Raw genomic sequence first — 25,749 nt, forward strand, 5'->3', positions numbered from 1 at the left:
CAACAAATGGTTAGATAATGCTATTTTTTTTTCCACTAAAAGCCTCCCCTCTCATCTGCCTGTTCTGACCCAGTACCACTTTAAGACCCTATCAAACAAAGATGACAGATTCTAAGGTCCAGGTTCCAAGAGAGTGTTAGTTTCGCTTATCTTTGATCCTGCCCCAAGATCCCTTTGTTTTTATAGATGTTGTTTTTTATTCATTCACAAAAGACACTTTACTTCCATGTCAAAAATGCTAGTAGCATCTGGTAAGCTCTAAAACCTCATGTCAGGTTGAGAAATCCCCTGAAAGCAGTATCTTGCCTGTCTCCTTGCTACCAAAGGAAGAACTGCTTCCCTAAGAAGTACTAAGATGAAGATCTGCATTGATAAACACTAAGCCTTTTGAACAATTTGGCAGGCCTTTATATCTTTTGAAAATATTGCTTTCCAAAGCAGTGACACCACAAAGAAAAAAAGTCATAGATAATGTCAGTCCAGAAAACTCCACTTAGGAATCCTAAAAGTATTCTCTTCTAACCACTTAATCCCCCTTGATGACTGTATAACTAGATATGCTTCCTGAAGAGTATCTGCTTTTTTGATGTACACATTTATTAAGGAAAAATTAAATATGTTTTAGATAATACAATGGAATAAATACAAATGGAATTCAGATGCATATATGAACTTCACTTACATACATATATGAAAATATCTGAGGTCAGATAATTTCTAAGTAGGAAGGTTTTTTAGATACATATGTAAAACTTACTTCTTAAGCGGGAAAATAAAAGGTAAAAGACCAGATTCTTAAGTGTGCTACAAAATCAATCCCTAATCATACGCTTAATCCCCACGAAGCTCCCATAAATCAAGAGGTACTTAGCAGCAGACAAAATTGAACACACTTAAATAGGTAATGGGGGCTGCAGATCTTTTATATATTGCTTAGGTCTGATTTGACTTCTAAAAGTTTCTCAGAGCAACAAAAGATTCCTATTTTGTTTACATGACTTCTTTCTCTGCTTTCTCAGCTTTAAGCCATTTTCATCAGGTACTTTAATTCTCTACTTTCCACTTCCATCTAATACTTGAAGATAAATTTTGTCGACAAGATCCAACTTGGACATCATCAAGCCTCTTCAAAGATTTCTCACCACTTGGTTAGGGGTGCAGGGAAAAACTAGCTTTCCAGATGCAACATTCAAGGTCCGTTTTCTTAGGTTATAAAAATAAAACATTTATGAAGTTCCCCTTACTCTCCTTCTTCTTTCCTCCCCTACAAAATTCCATTTATGGAGATAATTAGTAAGTAAAGCAGAATTTTCCACCTACAGTATAGAGGAAAAAGGTGTAGCTCCTCACATTGCGTATTAGACAAAACTCTTCTTCCAGAGCGTTTTCTCTTAGTTTCCCTTTTATTTCTCCTACAAATCTAAAACCTCTAAGCACTTGGATTTTTCTTCCCTTAATCCTAATTTCTCCCCCTTTCTCAGCCCAGAGTCAGACCACCAAAGACATAAGGCCTGCTTTGGCACTTACTATGACTGTGCATCCCTGGACCCATTATTTAATCTCTCAAATTTTTAGTTTTCCCTTCTGTAAATATAGGAATACTTTGTCTTATTGAGAAATTACTATGTGTCAACATAATTCTAAGTTTTATATGAATTCATTGATTCCTCATAAATACCCTATGAGGGAGGTACTACTGACTGCTACTATTCTCCTACCTTATTTTACAGAAAGGAAAGCTAAGGCAAAGGGAATTTAAATAACTTTTCCAGCACAATACGTAAGAGTCAGCACCAAATCCAAATTCATGTGTCCTAAATCCAGGAGTTAAGTTCTTAAACATTATCTTATATTGAAAGATTTATATCTATAAAATGATAAGAATTATACCTATTTTACATATGTTTATTATGCAAAGTTCTATTTAATCTTTGGCACATATTATCATCAACTTTTATAATTACTTTTGTTATTTAAAATTTTTATCTTTATTACTTCCATCAAGTACCTAAAAGACCAACATCTTGACATAATCAACAAAAAGTCCTCCAATGCCATTTTTGCCCTTTAGAATCAAACTGAAGAGTTTATTACATAAACTGAAAAGTTCATTTTGTCCTTTATGTAAGGAATTACCTATGTTGCCCAGTTAAGTAGCAACACAGCTCCAATTTGCTTTAATGAAGTTTTATCCCTCCCAGGAGTTGCTCAGTTGCTCTAATCTACCTGTGTGTGTGTGTATGAAAGTGTTTTGTAAATCTGCAGGGTGTTGCAAAGGTTTGAGTTTATGGGTATGAGACAAGAAAGGCTCCTGAATAAGCCTGGTTATGTAAATTTGTATTGTCTTCATATCTTGGTCTTTCTACATCCCTCTTCTTTCATACTCTGTGCTTTACTAGGTGTGTCTTTTGCCTTGACCACTGCACATACATGATGTAGTCTAGACTCTACTTTTGTTCATGTTGTCCCTCCAATTGTCACAACCCTTCCTCTGTTTATACAAATGACACTTTTAATTTTTTTGCTACTCTGCTCTTATTTTCCCAATAATATACATGCTTGATACAAAATAAGGAGGAAGTAAAAGTATTGCTAGAGATAACAGCTCAGAAGTGACTGCTATTACAGGTTCAGAGTTCTCGTTCTCTCATTCTCTTCTCTTTCTCCCTCCAAATACAGATGTAACTACATGTGCATTGCATATGTACTTATATGATATATAATATACAAAACATAATACGAACACATAAGCATGGAATTTTATAAATATTATTATAAAATATGTTCCATCTTGTGCCAACTATTTCCATCTTGATTTAGTGTGAAGAATACAGTGAGATTAAGCATACATGATACTCTGGTTGATTTCCTCCTTCTTCATAAACTTTATTTTAACTCTTAAGCTATACTAATAACTATTCCACCTAAAGCTGTAATGTTTTCCTAATGTTCTCTTTCATGGTCACTCCTTTAACAAGTTTATTGTGCATTCCTGCTATGAGTCAGGCTCTGTGCATGCTGCTGATATAATTACAAAGAAAAATAATCCATGACCCCCATCCTTTAAGAGAGAGGAATTTAGTCAAGTAGAAAGATAGGAGGACAAGTAATTACATTTTGATGTGATTTGTGCTATACGAGGGTTGAGTACAAGAGCTATGAGAACAAAGATAAAGTGACTGTCCAGAGAAGGAGGAAAAGTCTTCTCTTCAACAAATGGTGCTGGAATGACCAGGCATTCAAATACAAAAAAACAAAAAACAAAAAACAAAACAAAAAAACAAAGCAAAACAAAACAACATTAAAAAAATCTAGACAAACTTTAAACTCTTTATAAAAATAATTTGAAATGGATCATAGACCAATTGTACAACAGAAAACTAAAATTTCTTGAAGATAGCATAGCATAGCATAAAACCTAGATGACCTTGGATATGGTGATGCCATTTTAGACACAACACCAAAGACAGGATCCCTGAATTCATAGCTAGTCTTCATTAAATTTATGCTGTGGAAAAAGATAGTATCCAGAGACTTAGAAGACAAGCCACAGACTGGGAGAAAATATTTTCTAAAGATACAGCTGATAAAGGACTATTATCTAAAATAAATAAAGAACTCTTAAAACTCAATATAAAGAATCCAGTTAAAAATGGTATGTAATCACTTAACAGATACCTAATCAAAGAAGATATACAGATGGAAAAATAACTATATGAAAAGATGCTCCATATCATATGCCATCAGGGAAACACAAGTGGAGATAACAATGGGATACCACAACACATCCATTAGAATGGCCAAGGTCTGGAATGCTGAATAATGGCAAAGATGTGGAGCAGTAGGAACTCTCACTCATTGCTGGTGGGAATGCGAAATAGTATAGCTATTTTGGAAGACAGTTTGGAGGTTTCTTACAAAACTAAATATACTTTTGCCATATGATCCAGAAATTGTGATTCTTGGTATTTGCCCAAAGGAGTTGAAAACCTAAGTCTACACAGAAACCTGCATGTGGACATTTATAGCAGCTTTATTAATAACTGCCCAAACTTGGAAGCAACCAATATGTCCTTCAGCAGGTGAATGGATAAATAACTGTGGTACAGACAGACAATGGAATATTATTCAGCACTAAAATGAGTTACAAAGCCATGAAAAGACATAGAGAAACTTTAAATGGATACTGCTCAGTGAAAGAAGTCAGTCTGGAAAGGCTGTATAGTATGTGATCCCAACTGTATGACATCCTGGTAAAGACAAAACTATGGAAAAAACAAAAACACTAATAAAAAGATTAGTGGTTGCTGACAGGGAGTGAGGGGAGTGGTTGGAATGTGGAAGAGATGAATAGGCAGAGCACAGAGGATTTTTAGGGTAGTGAAATGTTCTGTACGTTATTATAATAATGGATATGTATGTGTGTGTATATATATACGTATCTATATATAACTATATATGTGTGTATATATGTAAAACTATATATATAACTATATACATAATATATATAATATATAAAAACTATATAACTATATAAAACTATATATATACACACACAAATATATATATATATATATATATATAATATATAGTTTTACATTTGTTCAAACCCATAGAATGTACACCACCAAGAGTGAACACTACGTATACTATGAACTTTGGGTGATTATGATGTGTCAATATAGGTTCATCCTTAGTAAAAATGTACCATTCTGGTGAGTGATTCAGATAATGGGGGAGGAGGCTATGTATGTTTAAGGGTAGAGGGATATGAGAAATCTCTGTTCCTCCCTCTTAATTTTGTTATAAATCTAAAGTTGTTCCAAAAATAGTCTTTAAAAAAGTGACACGAGATTTTGATACCTGAAAAATAAATGGAAGAAGGGGGAGAAAACTCTGCACACAAAGGCACAGGGCATGGGAATGGAAGAGTGGATTCAAGAGCTATTAGGATGTTGGTTGTGTTAGGAGAAATTGGTACCTGGAAGGACTGCCAAAGAGCATAAATTTTGATGATACCTATTCACTTTACCATTTAAGTTAAAGTTGCTCTTATGTTACTATTCTTATCCCCTCCAATGAACTACAAACTCTTTTGAGGACTGGAATTACACTTTATTCACTTTGTATTTGCTATACTTTGTATACAGTGCCTGGAGTGCACACACACAAACACACACTCAGGTATTCATTTGACTTGTGACTGTATTCTCAAAATCACAGCTTTTTCTTTTTAATGAAATATGTGAATTTAGAAATAGTATAAATATGTATAGCTTTTCATACTGCATAAAAAATAAAGGGAATAAAAATGTATCTATAATCCCACTATTATACTTGGCCTCTCTCTCTCTCACTAACACATACACACACATGATTATAATTATGTTTTTAAACCTGCTTTCTTCTTTCACTTCTTTGACATGTTCCTGTGGCATTATAAGCAACCACTCTGTGATTTTTTAGTAACTGTCACCTCTGTGGTTATACACATTTTGATGTTGGAAACTGATGTATCCATCTCAACTGCAAGCACTCCCAGCTAAAGCACCTTCCCCTTTCAGCAGGGCTGCTGTAATGCCACCCTACTTCCATCATTGTCCCCTACTCTGCTGTACACAGTGATCTTACGAGAATGGAAATCTGTTGAAAACCCTTTAAACTCGGAATAAAATCCAGAGTCCCCATCATAGACAGAGCCCCTAAAATGGTGTTCTTGCTTACCTTTCTCTCTTCTCTCATTTCGGCCATTCTGGTGTTTAGTCTCTATTCCCGCCACATATCAGTTTCTCAAAGGCACCAAGCTCTTTCCCACCCCAGGGCCCTCATAGAGGCACCGCTCTGTCTGGAAGCTCTGCCTGGAAGGCATCTTTCTCCCACTCTTCCCTCAGCTGACTTCTTGTCTCTCACTTCTTGCCTTTAATACCTTCTGACAAGTTGCCTCCCTGATTATCCCAAGTAGCTCCTCTCCCACTACTTAATGATCCACTTAATGACAAGTTTTAAATAGATATTTACGTGTTGGTTTACTATTTATTTTCTGACTCCTCCACTAGATGATTACAAGCTTTGCAAGAGTAGAAATTTTGCCTGTTTGATTCATCAATAAATATCCAGGCTTTACATAGGGTTTGGCATATGATAGGCTCTCAAAATGCAGAGTACACTGGAGATATTAAGGAAAGACTCAGGGCAGTGGTTCTCAAATGTGGTAGCATTACTAGAGGCATCAACATCATCCAAGAACTTGTTAGGAACACAAATTCTCCAGCCTCAACTGGAATTATTGTTATCAGAAGCTCTGGGGGTATAGCTCTGTCATCTGTTTTGTAATAAGCTCTATAGGTGATCCTGACAACCACTGTCATAAAATATCTGAAAATTAATCACTGGGGCTGAGACTTCAGATTGGATTCAAAACACCTGAGTTACCTGACTGACCTACATGACTGGATAAAGTGTGACTCTGAATATAATAGAATAAGACATATATCCAAGGAAAAAGTAAAAATTATAAGTATAAATATTCTCAAGTCAAAAAGGAGCCAAAGGGAAGAGAGAAACAAAATACTAACTGAATTTCTATAATGTAACAGGCATTGTACTAAGTGCTGCTTTTCAGACTATATTATTCTCTCTATCCATTTTTTTATTTGCTCAAAATCAAGCTTATCTGTTTTTTCTAATGAAAACCAAGAGCCAAGTCCTTCTACATAGAATAGTCTGATGGAACATTGACTGTGGTTTTCTATTCGGTTCTCAATGAAATAAGCATTTTTTAATATGTGAGCTTTAAATCTACTCATAGTGAAAGTAATTTACAGAGAATATATTTAAGTATACCTTTCCTGCTCACTGATTTTTGTATCTTAAATACTAGACAATGTATTTTTAAATACTCATTTTTCTTAACGAATACTTATTTCCATATCAGTGATTATCTATTTTATGCGATTCTAACCTTGAACGCAGATTTAGAAGTTGAACCTCTGACCTCCAAAGGAAAGCAGTCAACATTTTTAAACGAAGAAATAAAAATAAAGCCTTCAGAACGGCACAAAATTATTTTTTTCACCTTTCAAAATATGAGAAAATAAAGAGAGCAGGTTGAAAAACATTTTGTTCCCTAGGTGAAATCACAATGACTTTCATAGTTGTGTCACTTGTTTATTTTAACATTGAATGTTACAAGGTATGCCTCTTTATATTCAGATTTTTTTCCCGATATTCGACTTTGACTGAAATTATTTACTAAGACATTTTGTATAAAAATAATTTCTCAAGAATATCTTAAAATATGTACATTTACAAGTGATTATTTTTCCTATATTTAAAAAAATTATAGTTGATTTACAATGTTCTGTCAATTTCTGCTATACAGCAAAGTGATCCAGTTTTATATATATATATATATATATATATATACATACATATATATACACACACACACACACACACACATATATGTATATATATACACACATTCTTTTTCTTACATTATCCTCCATAATGTTTCATCACAAGTGACTAGATATAGTTCCCTATGCCATACAATAGGACCTCACTGCTTTTGTATCAAGAACAGATTTTAGAGTAGAACTTGTGAATAACTATTTCATTGAAACCAAAAATCAAATGCATTTAAAACAGTCAAAACTTCAGAGAGGCAGTATTTGTTATGTAAGATAAACACTGGTACTTAAAGTATACAATTTAGATCATATATTTCTTATTTTAAACATACAATCCTAATATTTTGAAAAAACAGATGCACTCATCCCCAAATCTGAAATAAATAGCAATTGTTCCTAGTTGTCTTCTCTACATATTTTTAAGAAAACAGAAAGGTAAAATAGAATTCCAAGATTGATGTACTTATTTAAACATACCACAGTCAGAATTCTGGGTTCAGCTGCATTTAGAATCCTTCATTGCTGACAACAGAGTTTCAAATGACAATCTTCTTTGAAGCACTCTTCAGCTTGACAACAGAAAGTTCTCCCTTCCACCGCCTGCTTTTTCCATTAGCTAGAGTGTTACATACTGAATGCTGCACAAAGCATTTGACTGGAGGGTTTTTAGACAACTCTTTAAATGCTTGAGTCTGAATAATGATTAAAAGAAAAAAAAAGACAACTAATCTCTTTATAAGAACTTCTGCACTTTTTTTTTTTATTACTTTCTTTTAAAGGGGGGTGTTTTGGAGTCGGGTAGGGGGCTGACTTCGTGTGTCGTTGTTGAACAGAGTCTATGTATGATTCACCTAAGTGGCATTTAGTCATATAATGTCAGTGACATCTTGATAATTTTACTGTCAATTTTTAATAATCTATTGCATATTCTTAGGTTATTTGAATTGGGCAGATTAACATAAAAGGTGGAGATATGTTTTACTCTGAATAATAGTGGTCTGATAAACAAAAACATTTTTATTTGTGGGGAATCAGGTAATTTTTTTTTTTTTTTTTAGCTGAGTGGGGTTCACTAGGATTGCCTATATATTTTTCCAGTTTTTCACATAAATTTCCTCTTTTTTTTTTTTTTTTGGCTGAGCCCATGGCATGTGGAAGTTCCCAGGCCAGGGATTGAACCTGTGCCAAGGCAGTGACCCAAGCCAATCCTTAACTCACTGTGCCACAAGGGAACTCCCTCATTTTCTTTTTCACTAGAGAAAAGTACAATAGAAATATTCATAATTTCTGAAAAATCCTTTATCTCTTAAATTTGTCATTGCATTTCACTGGCTCTGAGCTGCATATGATGAAGTAATTGTATCCTGAAAGCAACAGAAGTATCTACCTAAAAATAAATAAATGAATAAATAAAATTTTGAAAAAATTTGCTGCTCCATGGGTAGCAGTCACATGATGAGATGTAACATTTATTTCTGTCAAAAAAATCTCCACAGGATAGCTTGTAATTGGGACCGACAAGACACTGAACTAAGAAGTAGCCACTTAATGGATATGGCCTTGAATTAATCAGCATGCTAAAAACTGATATTCCAGTTAGGCCCACAAAATAGAACATTTTAACTTCACACAAGAATTTGAAACCTTTAAACAACAAATGGTAGATTATTGCTATCTCTGTGTCTAAATGGTCCGTGGCATCAAGGGATTAATAAAATCATATATAGGTCACTTAGCCATTCTAAGCCTCTATTTCCTCACCTATGAAGAGGGGATAAATATATACCCTACTTTTTAGAGTTGTCAGTATAAATGAATACATGTCATCAACAAAATCCCTGAAAGGTCCTTAATAAATGTTAGCTGTTGTAATTATTTAATACTATCATTATTATTAATGTTCCAACTTCCAATCCAGTGTTCCTTCAGCTACACGCATAACCTGGAGAGCCTTGAGGTAGTAGGAGATTCATGAGCTAGGTTTGACTTTTACCGTGTTCAAATAACATTAGTTTTGATCTGCCTTCTCTGGCTGCCTTCATGTTTCAGCAGGTTGAGAACTAGCTTGATATGAGCCTACCTTTGACTGATATCAAGTAGAACAATTATCTGCACCATTTAACTAATATGTCCACATATTAATTTATTAAATTGACTTTCCCATAAACATATGTAAAATTTCTGAGACAAGTTACTGCTGCTCTCATTTTTGAGCTAAAGTCCCCCAGGGAAGCTTAGGTGATCTCCCAAGATCAGCTAAAAACTCATGGGGAAAAACTTAAGGAAGCTCGATTCAGGAAGCCTGTTATGTGTCTAATTACCAAGACATTAATTCCAAGACAGAGAAAACATCTATGGCATCTTGTTTGTTTTCCTGTATTGGTTATGAAATAATACTTCCTAAATAGGCACTTATTTTTCCTATACAGTCCTTGAGAGAACCAAAGACACTGATTTCAAGAAATCCATCCCTCATCAAAATCTACTCTCATAATTAAAAAATGTCTCCATGTCTTGATTTCCTGCTTCCTGCTCTAGACTCAGCTATAGGGATTTTTGTGGAGGATTAGAGTGGAGTGTTGGTTTGGTTTTTTTTTCCACCTTGATTTATAATGGTAGTTTCGATACTGTGTTGTAGATGCATTTTAAATGTTTAGTCCACTGATTATTATATAATACCAAAGGGTATAAACGTTCTCCCTTGTGGCTAGTTGTCCCTCCTTTGCTAGAAATATTAAGTTTCTAAAAAACTCCCCGTAAGTTTTTACTTTGTTGATACAAGAGCAAATTACAAACAGGTTAATCCATTCCTGGGATGTTCCGAGTTAGCAATACAGTTATTAAAATACATAACTGCTTACTTCAGAGCAACATTTTAGGGTTTTTGAAATATATGATTAATACATGTGAGGTTTTATTTACAGTTAACTATCGAGCTGGAGTCAGAAAAGCACAAGAAAGAGATATGCTGCAATCCAGGTCTGCACTTGCCTGACTCAGAGAATGGGAAGAAACTTACTTCTTTAAATCTTGTTTTCTTCATTGCTAAAATGAGACTACTACTACTTCCTCTCATTGAGTTATTATGAGAATTAAATTAAGTAATGCATATATAAAGCTTACGGCAGCTTTTGGTGGGTAAGTGATAAATACATACTGGGGCAAAACTGAAATGCTATTTAACTATGGTTACCAGACTAAAAAGGTGCACTCGTTTCACCAGTGTAGCAAAGCGGAAAAGCAATTTTGGAAACAGAACCATCTTATTTCAAATCCTGGATCAGCCATTTACTAGCTATGTGAGATTTTAAAATGGAAATGATAATACCGTAACACTTATTGCTTATATTTACGAATATAAGAAATAAGCTTTACTTCATTTAAATTTTATCAATTAGTGTAATTTTTGGTATACAATTCTAATAATTTTATCTTTGAAAAAGCGCTAGATTGTTTTTATACAATTGGTATTAAACTGCATATGTTCTTTAAAACTATAATTTTTTTATTACATAATCATACACTGTGATCATTTTCCATTATCCTTATATATTTTGGAAACTTATTTTTCAATATAGTATCATTTTGTTTAAAGGCATTACTACTTTTAATTTCATCTTTTATTCTTGTACATTAAGTGCTTTATCTCCCCTCCCCCACAATTCTCTCACAAATTACAGTGTCAGAAACATCTTTAAACATAATTATTTGGGTTAACATCTAATTACAGCTTATGGATAAATTCCTAGAAGTGGGTCAAAAGGAAAAATCACTTTAAGGCTTTTAATCCCTATTGTCAAATAATTTTTCCATAAAATTGGGATCAATATACATATCTATCAGCAGGAACTAAAAGTGACAGTTTATAGCGTAAATTCTGAGTTTTATTTTGTTTTTAATTATTTTAATAATTTGGTTTAAAAAAGTTGTTTATATTTCTGAAATTGTACATGCTAATAATTGCTAATAATTGTACATGTTAAATTTCCATTGTTCTCTAAGATTTTTCACACTTGCATTTATCATTTATATTATTATAATGTCCTTATAGAATAACAGTATTTACAATCCATTGTATATTTATTCTTGTCTGTCAGCTCATCATCACATCTTAAGTTTATCTTTTATTCTTAATTTTATTGCAATTTTGATACTGGTTAGCACCTAAATAGTCAACTCTATTCAAATTTCCATGATTAATTTTCTGTCAATTTTATTTTAATTTTAAAATAAATTTTATTGAGCTATATAGTTGACAAAATTTCCTTAGTTACATTTATTACTGGTGTAGAAAAACCATTTTTCTCGTCTGTGATGAGAACAAAATGCTTATTTTATTTTCACATATTAATTTTGAAGTTATTAGCTCTTTAGCTCTTTAATTCATTTTGGCATAAGATGGGAGGCAGGCATCTGAAAACATTTTAACCGCTTCTAAATAATTGATCAGCTATTTTGAGAACATTTACACAGTTTTTTTTAAAGATCAGTATTTCTTTAGTGTTCAAAATGCTACTTTTATTGCAATACACACACACACACATATTTGGGTTTAAACAGTCTAAAAATAATGTGGAGGGATTCTGGAAAGTCTTATTGCAAATCTTCTGGAAAAATACACACCAGCAAGTAGCCAGTGTAAAACATGTCCTCAGCCATTTCTAGGGAGGGCTTCTGAGGGTCAAGGTATGGCACAAGGGAAGAAGCTGCTTCCTATGCCCATAGGGAAGATAATGCCCTCCTTAGTATCCAAGATTCTGCAGACAAGACCAGGCATCCTTTGGGCTGCTTGAAAAGGAATCGTCTTAATACTAGGCAAGAAAATAAATTTAAAACACTGGCCAAAATGATTAATAAACCAAGGTGATTTAGTGTATGTCCATGTTTTATATAAAAATCAAATACTTAGGGTACCTTTTCCCGCAATGATATTATTAAATTTTTAACTAAGTATTATTTCTCATCCTAAGTTAGGGAACTAGCAACATCTTTAGAAATTATTTCAATAAGTGTAAACAATAAGTAGTTAATTTCATGTATACTCTTGTCAACTAAAACAGTCATATAAAGCCAAATTTAATCATTTATCTTGTAAGTTAACTTAACATTGTATTACAATTGCTTAGGGAAAAGTATGTAAGTTCAAAATTTTAATATCTGTACATGCTTTGGGGGCAAAGAACCACTGAGTTAAATTAAACAGTTGCCAATGCCCACATGAAAGGAGCAAGGTAGAAGATGACAGAGGCCACCTCCCTCCCCCTTTTGCCATCACATGGTCTGTGCCTCCAGACTTAACAGAAAATTATTCCTCTTACCAGTTTAGTTAAAGATCAACACCATCTGCCAAGGCCAGTTGACAGCCAAATTGAATGGCCTTGTGATTTAAATTTAATGGACTGCTAAAATATTCACATCAATATTTTCCTGGTCTGTAACCTCTTTCCTATCCCATTTGACACTCAATGTCCTCTAAGAGGAGAAGTCACTGTAATTTGGAATAGAGACATATTCCCAGACTCATTATTAGCCACACTGTAGTTATTTTTAGCATCCTGAGGGACAGTAGCAATAGCAAACTCTCATTAATGTACACCACAGAAACCATGGATTCTGCTCTGCAACTTTGCTCATCTTAGCCTAGATTAATTATAGACCTTCCCTGTAAACTGTCCACATCGAGAGGCCTCAGATGGTACGTAGGACATGAGTCCTTGATGGAGAGGGGGATTTTGTTTCTCAGAATCATCCAGTTGGGTATAGAACCTTATCTTAAAGTGTTAGTCATGGTGCTCTCTATATTAATGAGATAAAGAAAAGCAATATTTACCAACACTATCTTAAAAATAATCCTTCTCTCCTCTAGGGCTTTCCTCACAGTTAATATTCATTCTTTTAGCTTCTATCTAAATATGTCCACTTTTATCCATTTCATAGGTTACGGAAACACTCTCACCAGTATAAATCAGCCCAGGTGCTAATTAAGTCCATGAATTTATAGAATTGTTCCTTTTCCGCACATTATACAACAAATTTCCGTCCTCAATTTTCTTGTCCCACACAAGTTTGTCAAAATGTTAGAAAGGAAATAAACTTGCCTTTAAAAAAGTTAGTTCTTTACCAGTTTTAATGGGTGTTTAGGACACTGCTAACAAAACACATGCAGTTCAATTGAAGGTAATATCCAAATTTTGCATTGATTTAATGGTATCAAAAGCCCAGTTCTGCTCATAGTGGGTTCCAAATGAAATTTTAAATGTCTTAGTAATTTATCAATATCACTTCGTCATATTAAATATCAGTATCATAGGCGAAATTAACCTCTAAAATATTAAAGAATTTTAGTATAAAGAAACAGGGTAAATTACATGATTTGAAGCAAAATATTCTAATGATACAATTCATTGTTCTGAAGATTAACTTTAGAGCAAACTATAGTGAGTTACAAATATACCTGGCTTAAAAAATTATCATAAGCAATGGATATAAGAGCAAATAAATTTCGCCTTACTGACTCAAGATCATTCAAGTAATGTTTGCACAATAGTTGAAAAATCAAATTCTCAAGCAGACATAAGGTCTATCTACACAATGACCAATAAACTAAATGACCATCTAACTAGAGGGATTTCTAAATTTTTTTTTTAAAGTTGATAAACTCAACAGAGTTTCCTCTAAAATTCAATGCAGTATACCACGTGGGAAGATTTGGAGCTATTTACTAAGAACCTGGTTTATAGCTGATGGCCAATCTTGTTAGAAAGCTCTATTTGTTTTTCTGTAATCCAATACCTGTAATCCAATACTGACAATGTAGTTTACACTAGGAGTCATTTTCCTCTGTGAGACTGTGCCCCCTTCCTATTGACTCTTTAAAAACTTGCTTTGTCATTTCTAAAATGGTACCTTTGCAAATGAGTAACTTTTGTGTACAAATAAAATATCAGTTACATTGGATAACATGCATGAGACAGGTTGCAATCAGTACAATTACCCAGGCAAATAATGTGTGAGGCATAGATCTTTAGCAACACAATTACATACCTATATATGCTAATTTAAACCACATAAAAGTTGCTATATTGTAGGTCACAAGTGAATGAATATTGTCAATTTCATAAGATCGAACTTAAAAATACACATATACACATACACATGTATATACTATCATTTAATGATGGGATGGAATAAGAGGAAAGTCAACAAAACTACAAACTGAAGGTTACGCAAAGAGTAGGTCAAATGATAGAAATATAGGTCATTACTTTGCTGAAGTTCTCTGTAATAAATGTACACAAAGAATATACCTAAGAAGATTATTTTGCCCTTCATTTGCAGACAAGCTTTTTAAGCAAGTTGTCTAACTTTTAACATTTAAACATCATTTTAAACATCTTTTTTTTTTCTCTTATTGCAATGGAACAATTTGTTCTAATGGGATTTGGGCTGTACATAACTTATGGATAAAAGTGGACATATTTAGATAGAAGCTAGAAGAATGAATATACAAACATCTAAGTGATGCATTATATTTTCTTTTTTTAAATGTTTTTATTTATTTATTTTTTTTGTCTTTTTTTAGGGCCACACCCGTGGCATATGGAGGTTCCCAGGCTAGTGGTCTAATCAGAGTTGTAGCCACCAGCCTACAACACAGCCACAGCAATGCCAGATCTGAGCTGCGTCTGCGACCTACACTACAGCTCATGGCGATGCTGGATCCTTAACCCACTGAGCAAGGCCAGGGACAGAACACGCAACCTCATGGTTCCTAGTCAGATTCGTTAACCACTGAGCCACGACGGGAACTCCTTAACTTTAATATTTTAAAGTTCAAGACTAGTCAACATGAGATTTAGGAAATGGCTACTGTTGAGCAGCTATAAAGTGGCGAGTATCAGTGATGGCAGGTGCTAACTTCTAGAGAAGCAGATAATACAAATTTTATTTAATTTAAGTTCATTTTCTAATTATTTGAAGCATATTGTTTTTGTCTTCCCATTCACTGGTGCTACACACACCTTAAGGAACAACTGCTTTCTCTCAACTTCTCTTATAAACTCTCTCAGGTTCAGATCTCTGGGAACAGTACTTTACAGATAGTAGAGACTCTCAAACATCCACTGTGGCAATCAGACACATACAGAGGCAGGTGAAGTTAACATAAATGGACAAACCCCTGATTTGTGAAGATAATCTAAGAATTTCCAGCACAAAACGATAACTGCCCCCAAAACAGAATCAATGTGGAATGAATAAATGTGGCACAAGCATTTATTTCTGCAACTACTTATTATAATTTGGAATCATTATAATAGTAATATTCAAATTGTGTCATCTTTCTTCTTCACTAACACACTGAGGGTGACTAAGGAAGAGATTTACAAAATTAATCCAGGTCAAACCAAACCAAACTAAACCATAAAAAAAGGGTATTTTCAAGGAAATGATTATAAGCTATGCAGTGACAACTAAAAGCTAACTCATCCCTTGTGTTAAAATACACTTAATATTCAAATTTCTTTTACAAAGGCATTCCTGCTTTAATCAATAGAAAACACAAATTTTCATTTTCTTTTTCTTGTTTTTGGCCACACCCATTGGCATGTGGAAGATCCCAGGCCAGGAATCAATCCTGTGTCACAACAACGACCTGAGATGCTACAGTGACAATTCTGGATCCTTCACCTGCTGCACCCCAAGGGAACTCCAGAAACAATTTTTTTAAAAGTTGTTTTAAAAAAGCTTTTCTTGAAAGCTTGTACTGACTCAAAATTTATCTTGGAAAGCATCAAAAGAGGATGGTACTTGGTGCTGGATGACCATATTTGGATGCTTTGAAGAATCTACAAACTTGTTTGGAGGGATAGTGGGATTGCAGTAGCCAGGGATTTTTAAAAACTGAACTCTAGGCCAGTTATTCATTTGTTGATTAATTATAGTTTCAATAAACTATTCTCAACTTGCAAATTGTTATAAAAACCTTCCATAGTCAGCTTTTACTAGGCTTCAGATATTTTCAGATAGCTATATCAGGTAGTCATCAGAGAATTCAACAATAATTAAAAAGGATTATACACCATGATCAAATGACACTTAGTCCAGGGATTCAGAGATGGTTCAGTATCTGAAAATTAATCAATGTGATATACAACTAAGAAAATGAAAATGAAAACAATACAATTATCTCAAGGGATGCAGAAGAAGCTTTTGACAAAATTCAACATCCATTTTATGATTAAAAATTCCCAACAAAACAAGTATAGAGGGAATATACGTCAACATAATAAAGGCTATATATAGCAAGATATATACTCAACAGCTAAGATCGTACTCAACAGTAAAAAGTTAAAAACATTTCCTCTAAAATCAAGGACAAGACAAGGCTGCCCACTCTCAACATTTTTATTAAACATAGTATTGCAAGCCCTAACCATACCAATAAGACAAGAAAAAATGCAATTGGAAAGGAAGAAGAAAAAAATCGTAATCTGTTTGCCTTTGATACAATACTATACAAAGAAACTCCTAAAGATATCACCAAAAATTACTTCTCATCAATAAATATTGTAGAGTTGAACGATACAAAGTCAATATACAGAAAATTTGTTGTATTTATATTCACTAACAATGAACTATCAGAGAGAGAAATTAAGGTAACAATCCCATTTACTACTGCATCAAAAAGAATAAAATACTTAGGGCTAAATCTAACTAAGGAGATAAGAGACTAATACTCAGAAATTCATTAAGACACTGATGAAAGTAGTTGAATACCACACAAGCAGATAGAAGGATATACCATGCTCGTGGATTGAAAAAATTAATATTGTTAAGATGACCATACCACCCAAGGCAATCTACAGATTCAATACATTCCCGATTAAAATACCAATGGCATTTTTCACAGAACTAGAATAAATAACTCTACGATTTGCATGGAAACACAAAAGACCATGAATAGCTAAAACAACCTTGAGACAGAAAAAAGCTGGACATATCACATTCCCTGATTTCAAATTACACTACAAAGCCACGGTAATCAAGGCTTGTTCTATATAGTCTTTATTATGTTTTTGTACTGGCACAAAAACAGACAGACAGTTCAATGGAACAGAATAGAGTGCCCAGAAATTAACCAACATTTATAGGGGCAATTAATCTGTGAAAAGGAGGCAAGAATACAAAATGGGGAAAAACAGCCAACAGCCTCTTCAATAAATGATGTTGGAAAGCTGAACAGGCACATGCAAAAAAATAAAATCAGGCTACATGCTCACACCATGCACAAAAATAAATTGAAAATGGTTAAATATTTAAATGTGAGAACTGAAACCATGAAAATTCTAGGAGAAAATATAGGCAACAGACTATTTTACATCACTCTTAGCAATATCTTTTGTATATATCTCCTCAGGCAGGGGAAACAGAAACAAAAACAAAAAAATGGGACTATATTAAATTAAAAAGCTTTTGCACAGCAAAGGAAACTATCAACAATAAAAGTCCATCTACTGAATAAGAAAAGGTATTTGTAAACAATATTGTCATTAAGGCAGTAATATCCAAAATATACAAAGAGCTCATATAATTTAAGATCAAAAACCCAAATAATCCAACTAAAATGGGAAGAGAATCTGAACAAACATTTTTCCGAGGAATATATACTGATTGCCAAGAGGCACATGAAAAGATATTCAACATCGCTAGTCATTAGGGAAATGCAACAAAACCGCAATGAGACATCACCTCACACCTATTAGAATGGCTATTATTAAAAAGACAAAATCCTTTTTAAACCTAAAGATGAAAATAAAAGCTATATGGAAATAATTTAAAAAAACCAAAAGAATGACAAGTGTTGGCAAGGATGTGTAGAAAAGTCTAAAGTATACAAGCAACTTATACAACTCAACAGCAAAAAAGCCAACAACCCAATTGAAAGATGGGCAAAGTACCTGAATAGACATTTCTCCAAGGAAGAGATACAGATGGCCAACAAGCACTTGAAACAATGCTCAACAGCATTGATTATTAGAGAAATGCAAATCAAAACTACCATGAGATACCACCTCACACCAGTCAGAATGGCCATCACTCATAAGTCCACAAATAACAGATGCTGGAGGGGGTGTGGAGAAAAGGGAACCCTCCTGCACTGTTAGTGGGAATGTAAGCTGGTACAACCACTATGGAGAACAGTATGGAGGTACCTTAGAAAACTATGCATAGAACTACCACATGACCCAGCAACCCTACTCTTGGGCATAAATCCAGACAAAACTCTACTTTAAAAAGACACATGCATCCACATGTTCATTGCAGCGCTAATCACAATAGCCAAGACATGGAATCAACCGAAAAGTCTGCTGACAGATGATCGGATTAGGAAGATTTGGTATATGTACACAATAGAATACTACTAGGCTATAAAAAAGAACAAAATAATGCCATTTGCAACAACATGGATGGAACTAGAGACTCTCAGTCTGAGTGAAGTAAGTCAGAAAGAGAAAGACAAATACCATATGATATCAGTTATATCTGGAATCTAATATACCGCACAAAGAAACCTTTCCACAGAAAAGAAAATCACGGACTTGGAGAATAGACTTGTGGTTGCCAAGGGGGAGGGGGAGGGACTGGGAGGGACTGGGAGGGACTGGGAGCTTGTGGTAAATAGATACAGAATGTTGCCTTCGGGGATGGATCAGCAATGGGATCCTGCTGTGTAGCACTGGGAACTCTGTCTAGTCACTTATGATGGAACAAGCAATGTGAGAAAAAAGTATGTATACATGTATGTGTAACTGGGTCACCATGCTGTACACTAGAAAAAAATATATAAATAAATGATAAACAAATTTTAAAAATTAAAAAAAAAAAAAAAACAAAGAATGACAAGTGTTGGCAAGGATGTGTAGAAAAGGGAACCCTTGTGCACAGCAGATGGGAATGTAAATTGGTGAATCAATTGTGGAAAACAGTATGGAAATTCCTCAAAAAATTAAAAAATAACTACCATATAATCCAGCAATACCACTCCTGGGTATTTACCTGAAGAAAACAAAAACACTAATTAAGAATATAAATGCATCCCTACATTCATTGCATCCTTATTTACAATAGCTAAAATATGGAAGCAAGTAAGTACTTGTACTTGTCAATAGATGAATGGATAAAGAACATGGGAGATACATGTATAAGTACAATGGAATATCATTCAGCCTTAAAAAAGAATGAAACCTTGCCATTTGTAACAGCATGGATGGACCTAGAGGGTATTATGCTCAGTAAAATAAGTCAGACAGAGAAAGACAAATACTGTATGATTTCACTTATAAGTGAAATCTAAAAAACAAAACAAATGAATAAACATAGCAAAACAGACAGAGTTATAGAGATAACAAACAGGTGGTTTCCAAAGGGGTAGAGAATGAGGGGAAGAAAGAAATAGGTGTGGGAGATTAACAGGTATAAACTTCTAGGTGCACAACAAATGAGTCATGAGTAAGACATATACAGTATGGGGAATATAGTCAGTATCTATGTAGTATCTTTATCTAGTAACATACCGTAACTTGACTTATCATGGTGATCATTTTGAAGCATATAGAAATACCAAATCACTATGTTGTGTAACAGAAACCAACATAGTGTTGTAGGTCAGTTATACTTCAAAAATAAACTCATAGAAAAAGGGATCAGATTTGTGATTAACAGGGTTGGGGAGCAGGGTGAAGGGGAATTGGATGAAGGCAGTTTTAATGTACGTATTTCCAGCTATAAGATAAATAAGACTAGGGATGTAAGGTACAACATGATAAATATAATCAACACTGTTACATGCTGTATATGAATGTAAATCCTAAGGGTTCTTATTATAAGGAAATATATATATATATATATATATATATATATATATATATATATTTCTGTTTCTTTGATTTTCTATCTACATGAGATGACGGATGTTCGTTAAATTTGTTCTGGAGTTCCCGTCTCGGCACAGTGGAAACAAATCTGACTAGGAACCATGAGGTTGCAGGTTCCATCCCTGGCCTTGCTCAGTGGATTGAGGATCCAGCATTGCCGTGAGCTGTGGTGTAGGTCACAGATGTGGCTCGGATCTGACGTTACTGTGGCTCTGGCGTAGGCCAGCAGGTGTAGCTCCGATTAGACCCCTAGCCTGGAACATTCATATGCTGCGGGTGTAGCCCTAAAAAAGACCAAAAAAAATTTTTTTTCTGATAATCATTTCATGATATATGTAAGTCAAATCATTATGTTGTACACCTTAAGCTTATAAAGTACTCTATGTCAATTATATCTCAATGAAACTGGAAGACAAAGAATGCAGACAAGTAGATGATATAACTCTAATTTTATAGATGATGAAAACAAAGCTTAGTGAGCTTATTAATTTGCCAAGTTATCACAACTATAAGTAGTGGAACTAAAATTCAAATCTTGGTCCATCTGATACTAAAATTCATGTTCTCATTAAACCCAGGTGCCTTTCAAAAACCAAGAAACATGAATAAAGAAAATATTACTGAATAATTTTATGTTTCATATTGTAAAAGTACATTTGATAATATAAATGAATATGATGTTTACATATAACTTTTCAATTTTGAGTCCTTAAAGAAATATATAAACCTGTGTGACCTCGCTTATTCTCTCCAGCAAAATACAGATTAAAATTCAAAAAAACCTGAATGGATTTGGAAGTTAAGTGTCTTCCAATTACTTATTAACTGTTTAGTTTACATTACCTTAGGCAATCTTGTCTTGGATTCAGAATTATTTTTGGGAACAAAGTCTTTAATGAGGCGAGATCGGTCATAATTAGCATGTTCTGATTCATCCATGTAATCCTTATCTTTTCCTAGGGCTAGAAAAGAGAAAGAGAACATTATATCCATTTATATCCTTCTTCCTTTTCTCTCCCTTTAAATATATTAACCTCTCTTTTTTTCGTGTTTACCCATGTTTTAACCAAGTATAATTTTCCTATGACCTGTGCATTCAATAAATAAGCCAAAAAAGTAATAAAACAGAAGTTTGCCTATGATTGGATTAATGTCGGAGATCCTGCTGAATAGCATTGAGAACTATGTCTAGATACTCATGTTGCAACAGAAGAAAGGGTGGGGGAAAAAACTGTAACTGCAATGTATACATCTAAGGATGACCTGACCCCCTTGCTGTACAGTGGGAAAATAATTAAAAAAAAAAGAATAGTAAAGTTCCCAGATGTACATGAAAAGCTGCTCAGGTGAACTCATAATTAAAGAAATGTAATGTCAAAGAGAAAAAAAAAAAAAAAAACTACAGTACTTTTCATAAAAATTAGATGCATCTCTGTTAATGTATGTAAACTCTTTGAAAATAAAATTAAAATCCTGCAAACACCATTGGACACGTCACCTCTTTTGAACATGAAAATAAAAGTATTTATAAGAATTCAATAGAATTTTGCCATTGTAAAATAAACTTTAAGCATTTAGTGGCTTAATTTAAAAAAAACTATTGATCTGGATCATTTATATTCTTAAAACTTTCAGTTTTATAAATGTGACTTTGACTATAGAATGTGAGAAGTGTGATAAATAATAGAAGAAATGCAAACAAACATTACAAGAAAATTTTTTAAAAATATTAGGAGATTGAAATGAAACCATAACAGCAAAAAAGGAGAGATAATATTGAAATACACTACCACTGTAATAATCAAAAAGGGTAAGACACTGAATTATAAATCGCATACAAGAATTTACATAAATAATGAACAAGCTATAATCACTGTAAAATAATATAAAACAGGAAATATCCATGTGGTTATAAGCACAACCAAAAACTGTTGACACATTTCCACATTTCACAAAATTCATATTCCAGGTGATATAAATATTTCTTTAAATTAAAAAAAAACTAGCGATATTGGCCTATATTTTGTTTGTGTGTGTGTGGGAATCTTTGCCTCACTTTGGTTTCAGGGTAAGGCTGACCTCGTAGAATGAGTCTAGGAGTGGTCCCCTTCTGTAATTTTCTGGAAGAGTTTTAGAAGGATTGGTGTTAACTCTTCCCTGAATGTTTGAGAGTCATCTGGTCTTGGACTTCTGTTGAGGTTTTTTCAATCACAGTGTCTTTTCAGTACTTGTGCCTGATCTACCTATATTTTGTATTTCTTCTTGGTTCAGTCTTGGAAGGTTGTACCTTTATAAGAATTTGTTCATTTCTTCATTGTCCATTTCATTGGCATATAGTTGCTTGTAGTAATCTCTTATGATACTTTGTATTTCTGTGGTGTTAGTTGTAATTTTTCCTTTTTCCTTTTTAATTTTATTGATTTGAGCACTCTCCCTTTTTCTCTTGATGAGTCCAGATAAAGGCTTATCAATTTTGTTTAGCTCTTCAAAGAACCAGCTTTTGGTTTCATTGATCTACTCTATCGTTTCCTTTGTCTCTATTTCACTTATGCTCTGATCTTCATGATTTCTTTCCTTCTACTAACTTTGGGTTTTATTTGTTCTTCTTTCTCTAGATGCTCTAAGTGTTAGGTTAGATTTGTTTGAGATTCTTGTTTCCTAAGCTAAGACCATATTGCTATAAACTTCACTTTTAGAACTGTTTTTACTGCATCCCAGTAAAACAGGATGGGGAGAAAACATTTGTAAATGAAGCAACCAACAAGGAATTAATCTCTAAAATATACAAATAACTCATGAAGCTCTACATTAAAAAAACAAAAAACAAAAAACAAAAAACAACCAACCCAATAAAAAAATGTCAGAAGATCTAAATAGACATTTCTCCAAAGAAGGCAGACAGATGACAAAAAAGCATATGAAAAGATGTTCAGCATCACTAATTATTATATAAATGAAAAGCAAAATTACAATGATACATATCACACCTTACACCAGTCAGAATGACCATTATCATCAAAAAGTCTACAAACAATACTGTAGAGAAAAGGGAAAAACTCTCTTACACTATTGGTGGGAATGTAAACTGGTACAACCACTAAGGAGAACAGTATAGAGGTTCCTTTAAAAACTAAAAATAGAGCTATTATATGATCCAGGAATCCCACTCTTAACAAAACCATAACTCTAAAAGATACATGCACCCCAATGTTCATTGCAGCACTATTTACAATAGCCAGGACATGGCAGCAACCTAAATGTCCACCAACAGAGAAATGGATAAAGAAGATATGGTACATATATACAATGGAATATTATTCAGCCATAAAAAGAGTGACATGATGGACATTTGCAGCAACACGGATGGACATAGAGCTTATCATACGAAGTGAGGTAAGTCTGAAAGAGAAAGACCAATACCATGTAATATCACTTATATGTGGAATATAAAATAAATGACACAAATGAACTTATTTATAACACAGACTAACAGACTTTGAAAAAAACTTAGGGTTACCAAAGGTGAAATAGAGAGAAGAGGGATTAGTTATGAGTTTGTGATTAACATATACACACTACTATATTTAAAACAGATAACAAGGACCTACAGGGGAACTGTGCTCAATATTTTGTAATAAACTATATGAGAAAAGAACCTAAAAAAGAATGAATATATATATATATATGTAATCACTTTGCTGTATACCGGAAGCTAACCCATCATTGTAATGAAAAATCCAAGAGAAATACTAAACCAAGACAGCAGAACTTGGATAAACTGGACTACATGTTCTCCCTAACCACAAAGGATGATGGTGGAAGAAGAACTTAAATTTTTTTAGCACCTAATATATTGCTGGACTGTGCCACTTACTTTAAATTTGCAGCCTACTTTGGCCTCTTAACCATCCAAGCATGTCAGTATTATTATCCTCAACTTCTACATGGATGAACTGGACAGATGGATGACCTCAAAGGCCATGTAATCACTAACGGATTCAAGTTGCTAAATCATGCAGTTTCCACTAGATCAAACTCTCTTAATTGATAAATGAGTTCTTTTTTCCTGTTGTTTTTAATTTTTTATTTAATTTTATTAGAGTATAGTTGACATAATGTTGTAGTTTCAAATGTACAGCAAAGGAAAGCTCTGTTTGAAAGACTTGCCAAATGCCACCAATTTCATGAAATCTTTTCAGATCTTTTACTGTTTTTTCCTTCACCAAGGCCCCAACCATAATTGCTCATTTTTCTCTTCTAAATTATATCACATGTAATTTCCCCCCTTCTCTTTTCTTTTCCCTCCGTCTTTCCCATCCTCTCTTTGATCCCTCCTTTCCTGGCTTTCTTTTTATGATTTCTTTTACTTTTCTGAATTTAGACCAAATTTTCCTCGAGCCATGTTCTCTTTATCACTGTTTTTAATTTAATACAGATTGATCATTAGTAGATGAGTTAATTAAAAGAAGAAGAAAAATGGTATCTATTTTATTTTGGAAAATTTGTTCCTAAATAATACAATATTAAATTTCCTTTTATTGCTAGGAATGTAGGTATGTTCATCTTTCTTACTGTCATTTCTCTTGACAGTACACAAAAGGATTCTTCTGTTATATAATAACAACTTTCTCTTTTCCTTTTACTACTAGCAAGATTGTAAACTCCTCTTACCATAAACACTACTATCTTTCACAACATTCATAAAATGTTCCTCAGCTTAGAAACTAGAAATCTCTATCCATAGTGACTTAGCATATACTATTCCTGAATATAAAAAGTCTTAAAGTAATGTGTATTTTTTTAAAATACTGATTTTTTTCTCATACTAACTACATGTAACAATATTTAACATGGATAGCTAATAATTACATAATAACTACTATGTATCAGGTACCCTTCATTCAGTAAACTAATATGTTGAGTTCTGTAGTGTATCAGAGACTATTGTAGCTTGAGGATACAGTAGGAACCACAATGAACAAAAATCCTTATCTTATGAGGTTGACAGTGATGGAGTTAAGAAAAGAACAAATATAACATGTGTAATAGAAGGTGATGTGGTAAATAAAGAAAAAAAATAATGGAGGGCAGGGAGATGAGAAGTATGGAGAGGGAAGATATTTGCAGGTTGTTAAAAATGACCTCCCTGGGGTAAGACTGGAGAAAAAAAAGCCAAATTGATAAGTGAACCTCTGTGGGAATATCATCATGGGGAAGGAGTACAGAAAGTGCAAAGGCCCTGAGGTGTTCACAGACAAGGAGGTCAGTGTGGCACTGCGGAGTGAGCCGGGTGAGAGTAGCAGAACATCCTGTTAAAGTGGTCATGGAGAAAGTGGGAACATATCAGGATTGGGGCCAAGAGAAAGATTTTGGTTTTCATCTTGAGTTAAACAGAGTCCCAT

The 25,749-nt window shown here is 33.6% G+C and overlaps 1 protein-coding gene across 14 annotated transcripts in view; it reads right to left on the reverse strand.

Annotated features, from left to right (window-relative positions):
• ANO3 (anoctamin 3) overlaps window positions 1-25,749 on the reverse strand; it is a 483,543-nt gene that overhangs the window by 157,927 nt on the left and 299,867 nt on the right. For 12 of the 14 annotated variants that reach the window (XM_085011613.1, XM_085011611.1, XM_085011612.1 and 9 more), the window contains one exon: window positions 21,191-21,309. In XM_085011613.1, the coding sequence (XP_084867739.1) occupies window positions 21,191-21,309 (119 nt within the window). Of the gene's footprint in view, window positions 1-5,724; window positions 5,876-7,889; window positions 8,026-21,190; window positions 21,310-25,749 lie in introns of those variants that run through there. The other 2 variants (XM_013987291.3, XM_013987290.3) reach the window with 2 other exon arrangements.

This window comes from Sus scrofa, chromosome 2 (assembly GCF_054392235.1).
Source record: "Sus scrofa isolate SSC_HxYL_T2T_F1_AM1 chromosome 2, Sscrofa_HxYL_maternal_Yorkshire_Landrace_v2.0, whole genome shotgun sequence".
NCBI classification, from domain to species: Eukaryota; Metazoa; Chordata; class Mammalia; order Artiodactyla; family Suidae; genus Sus; species Sus scrofa.